The sequence below is a fragment of the Notothenia coriiceps genome, unplaced genomic scaffold, assembly GCF_000735185.1.
Source record: "Notothenia coriiceps isolate Sejong01 unplaced genomic scaffold, NC01 NC01_scaffold00019001, whole genome shotgun sequence".
Classification (NCBI taxonomy): domain Eukaryota; kingdom Metazoa; phylum Chordata; class Actinopteri; order Perciformes; family Nototheniidae; genus Notothenia; species Notothenia coriiceps.
Window position 1 is genome coordinate 542,765 of NW_011351702.1, and position 4,816 is coordinate 547,580.

General features: G+C 48.5%; 1 protein-coding gene across 1 annotated transcript in view; it reads left to right on the forward strand.

Moving 5' to 3' along the window:
• Positions 1 to 1,304: 1,304 nt before the first annotated feature.
• LOC104951721 (nuclear receptor coactivator 3-like) overlaps positions 1,305 to 4,816 on the forward strand; it is a 23,207-nt gene continuing 19,695 nt past the window's right edge. The window contains exons 1-4 of the mRNA XM_010778452.1: positions 1,305 to 1,408; positions 1,899 to 2,059; positions 3,751 to 3,851; positions 3,934 to 4,266. Of these exons, the coding sequence (XP_010776754.1) occupies positions 1,320 to 1,408; positions 1,899 to 2,059; positions 3,751 to 3,851; positions 3,934 to 4,266 (684 nt within the window). The 5' untranslated portion in view covers positions 1,305 to 1,319. The remainder of the gene's footprint in view (positions 1,409 to 1,898; positions 2,060 to 3,750; positions 3,852 to 3,933; positions 4,267 to 4,816) is intronic.

Sequence of the window (4,816 nt, forward strand, 5' to 3'; positions counted from 1 at the left end):
GGTGCATGGTGATTAAATAACAGGCCGGCTCTCTCCCCTTCCGTTGGCCTGATTTGCTATGCAGGAGAGGCAGTGCTCTGGTCAGAGGATAACCATGTAATCAATGGAGTGAAAAAGCTGCCCTGGCTGTGAAGGTTAAGAGGGGAAGCTTCCAGCCCACTCTGTGCGCCACACATGCATTCAACACACACCAGACAGTCTGAACGTCTCCTCCTCTAATTCCTCCCCCTCTCACCTGTTCCCCTTCCCTCCCGTCTTTCTTTGACATGCCTTTATCTCTTTTTCTCTCAGCTCGCTCCCCCCTGCCGCCTCCTCCTCCTCTTTTCGCTCTGATTCCCGCCTTCCATATTTTTTCTTCCTCTGCATTTTCTCTGTCTATCCCCCACTCTATTTGTGCTCTGTCTTTTTCTCCCCTTAATTTCCTTTCCTCTCCTCCCTCCCTTCCTCCATCCTCTTTTCCCTCCCCTCCTATACCTTTCCCCAGTGTCAGCTGCTGTCACTGTGGCAAAGAAAATGACCAATCAGAGCTCACTTCACAGCACCAGCTTCTCCCTCTGTGCGTTATTGCTTCCGATCTTTCTCCTCCTCCTCTCCTCTTCCTCCTCTTCCTCTTCGCCTCCTTCTGCCTCTCTTCCCTACAACCTTTATCAGCTCACTTCCTGGGAAAGAAATGTGATGCATTATGGGAGACAGACGGCTGTCTAACAGGGTTAGTTGTGCAGCGTGGCTTATCGTCAGAGACACTGCTAATCCTGTGTGTGTGTGTGTGTGTGTGTGTGTGTGTGTGTGTGTGTGTGTGTGTGTGTGTGTGTGTGTGTGTACAATGGCTACAAGTGTGTGTCTGTCTGTGTGTCTCTATGTATGCATTCAGTGTGTGTGTGTGTGTGTGTGTGTGTGTGTGTGTGTGCGTGTGTGTGTGTGTCAGCCATATGAGCTGATGAACTCATACATGCACAGACACACACACAACAAACAAACACAACCTCACGCTTACTCTGTTTTTCTAAGGGAGACGAGGAGGCAGACGAGACATGTTTATGAACGTCAGTCTCTGCCAGGAGAATATGATTTGCATGGTATAAGCATATTTCGACGCTGCTGTGTGTTTTGCACTGTATCCACTTCATAAACTGCTCTTGGTTGGTTAGTTTTTGCTGAGTTCAAAAGGACGATTCCCATGTCTCCTTACTTTCGCAATTATGTATCAATGGAAGCTAAAAGGCCTTGAGGAACATTGTAATTCCTCCTATGCCTGCAATAAAGCATTGTTTACACCTGTGTGTGTGCTCCTTCCTCTCAGGTGCTGATATGCGTTCACAATGAGCGGACTGGGGGAGAACTCCATGGAGCCTCTGAGCTCAGAAAACCGGAAACGCAAGCTCTCCACTTGCGAGACGCCAGGTCTTGGGTGAGTGTTTCTGATGAGCACGAGAGAAGAGATGAGCATGAAGTGGGCTACTGGGTCAGCGGCTTCTCCAGGCCGAGCATTGGTGCTCCTCTGTGTGCTGTGAAAAGTTGAAGCCAAAATATGTGCACATTTTTAGGAGGATTTTGACCATAATGTTGGTAGAAAAAGCACTTCCTGATTGATTTAGCCTACTTAGATTGTCATTGAATTGAAAATCCTTCTCAGGAAGGTAAGGATATGACACTTGAACTGTGATTCTACAATTTATTATTTACAATTGTTTTTATAAGTACGCAATGTTTGATCCCAACTGAATTGAAATTCAGCAAAACATAAATGTAATACATGCTAAATGATTTCTAATGAAACATTTAGCTTCATGTTTGATGGAATCAGGGGGAAATAGTACTTCAGCCTTGCTTCCATTCAGACGTTGGACATCACTGACGCAATAGCCTTGGCTTATTTTTAAACTTTGCAACTTTTGCAGGTGTGACAGGAAGCGACGGGAACAGGAGAGCAAATACATAGAAGAGCTAGCAGAGCTGATCTCGGCCAACCTCGGCGACATCGACAGCTTCAACGTCAAACCAGACAAATGTGCCATCCTCAAAGAGACGGTGCGCCAGATCCGCCAGATCAAAGAGCAGGGTGAGTGGACGCACTTTGTCTGAGATCCCTGTCAGAAGGACTGTTGAGAAGAGTGTCTAGGAAACATTGGGAGAGGTGGTGAAGGGAGGGGAGAGAGAAAGCTGGAGACCACACACACACACGTGCCTTCTCAGAGCCCAGGTGCAAGGACGAATCAGTCATTCATCTCCCACAAATTTCACAGCCTGAACTGTTTATGTTTGGGTGGAAACATTGGCAATGCTTTGTGAACCTGTCACTTGTACGTGTGTGTGTGTGCGCGTGTGTATTATGAGCATGCACAGCTGTGTGCTGCCCTCGCCAGGGGCTGTTTAATTGGACGTTTGCAGGTAATCACATGCCCATCCATTCTGCTGAACTGCCAAATTGTTAGTTCTGTTACAGCGGCCGTTGTCATACTTCTGTCTCCATTATGCAGCAGTCATCATTTCCACTGCAAACAAAGTGAAAACGCTCCAGGCTGAGAGTCTTGCATCGCTGAACGGACATATTGTTGCTTCTTAAATTCAGCCCTGTGTGAATTTTCAAAGATCAGGGGTGAATTCTGTTCTCGTGCCTGTGCTCGGCTCCGTCAGCGTCTGCCACCTCGACAGGAAGGGGAAGAGGCTACAGCTGGCCCTGACTGGCTGCTGACACGTTGCCATAGTTACAGGAAGTGAAGACAGAAATGACACAGGCGTTTACACTCGTCTCTCCCTCTCTCTCTCTACCTGTTCCTGTTCTCACTTTCAGTTGCTCTTTCTACAAACCTTCATCTTTGCTCTTTTCTCCTTCAATAAATCCTCACTTGGATTTTACGTACTCTGCTCGAGCGTCTTCTTCCTCTTCTGCTTCCCGGTTTTCTTTCTCCTCCACTCTCATCTGTATTGCAGCATCTTTAGATTTGCTCCCAGCATCTTAAGATATTGAGGGAACTGATGGAGGGCAGCCTCTCTCTTTCTGGTTCTGTCTCCTTCCTCTCCCTCTTTCTTTCCGCCATTCTCTACCTAACTTCACAATGCCTGGATGAGGCAGCAATGGCTTTTTTTCTTCTTTGTGTGGGTATCTGTGCCCCTTGGGAGCTAATCAGATAGAATGATTCCTGTAGCCGAGCAGCCCCCGCCTCTTCCTCAGACCAATCCCTGCATTAATACCCAAATGCCAGGCATTTTCTCTCAGCATCGTCTCCGTCCACCTCCCTCTGGTCCTTCCTGTCTCTCTCTCTTTATCTGTCTGTCTTCCTTTCTCTCTCTCTCAGCCCCTCCATTAATTCAGGTGCCTCCTGCCCCTGCACCATTACAGCTTCCAGAGCCTCTGTAGCTCTCTCCCGCGCTCCCTCTCTCTCTCAGCCCCAGCCTACCAGACAGTCCCTCAGAGTCTGACACTGAATATAAAGCAAGAGGACGGCTGCTACCTGCTCCACATGCACCCAGCCCTCTACTCCTCCTGACGGGCTCCTCAGAGAAACCTGCTTCCGTCCGTCTCCCTCCTCACCTGTATTTTTAAATTAGAGGGAAAAAATGTTCAAGTAAAGATTGAGAAACGCTGCCCCCTGCTGGTGCAGCTGTAGAAGTGAATAACAGTTTCCTCCAGTTCCAGGTATCGTTGCTTTCTCTTTGTGTTCTCCTTTGCTCCTTTTTTCCCTTCTTTGTAGGCAGCTAGGATTTGAAATGTCTTTTTTAATGCATCTTGTCTTTTCCCCCCTCCTGCAGGAAAAGCTTCATCCAACGACGACGACGTCCAGAAGTCTGACGTGTCCTCGACGGGTCAGGGGGTCATCGACAAGGACCACTTGGGGCCGCTCCTGCTGCAGGTGAGTGCTGCACTGCACCTCCGTCTGATCAGGGAATATTTCTTCGAGGTTTGGTGGTGACTTCCTGTCGCTGTCCTCTCAGGCTCTGGACGGCTTCCTGTTTGTGGTGAACCGGGAAGGCAGCGTGGTGTTTGTGTCGGACAACGTGACGCAGTACCTGCAGTACAAGCAGGAGGAGCTCATCAACACCAGCGTCTACAATATTCTCCATGAGGACGACCGGGAAGAGTTCCACAAGAACCTGCCTAAGACCAACAGTGAGAAACACACACACACACACACACACACACACACACATACACACATACACACTCACAGGGAGGCTGCACATCTGCTCAGAAGTAAACTCAGCTTGACAACTTCCACAGGGCCGAGGTATAAAACAACCTTTGAGAGGTTGCAACAACTCGCGCACGTCAGCGTAGACTCACTCAGTTATTTATTCACTCGTTTCTTAACCCCTTCTCTGGTTATAATGAGGAGCTCCTGGGAAGCCTGTTCATGTGCATGAGAGCTTTTCGGAAAGAGGCACACACACCTAACAAAACACACATGTGCACAGGAGCACCCGCCCACCCGGTGCTAAGCAGGCAAAGCGTAGCGCAGCTGTCAGTCACACTCAGTGGTCCAGACAGTGTAAAACAGGCCGAGCTCTATTCAGATCCCATGGCAGCCATCTGGAAACTACTTACTGCTGAATAATGCACCTCCACACTTCCCGCTACTTAATTCAATTCTTGTTTGCATGTGCCTGAGTATTAATGTGTATATTTACATGCCTATGTCAGCAAAAGGTGTGTGTGTGTGTGTGTGTGTGTGTGTGTGTGTGTGTGTGTGTGTGTGTGTGTGTGTGTGTGTGTGTGTGTGTGTGTGTGTGTGTGTGTGTGTGTGTGTGTGAGAGAGAGAGAGAGAGAGAGTGTGCATGTGTGTGTGTCTGTCTGTCTGTCTGTCTGTCTGTCTGTCTG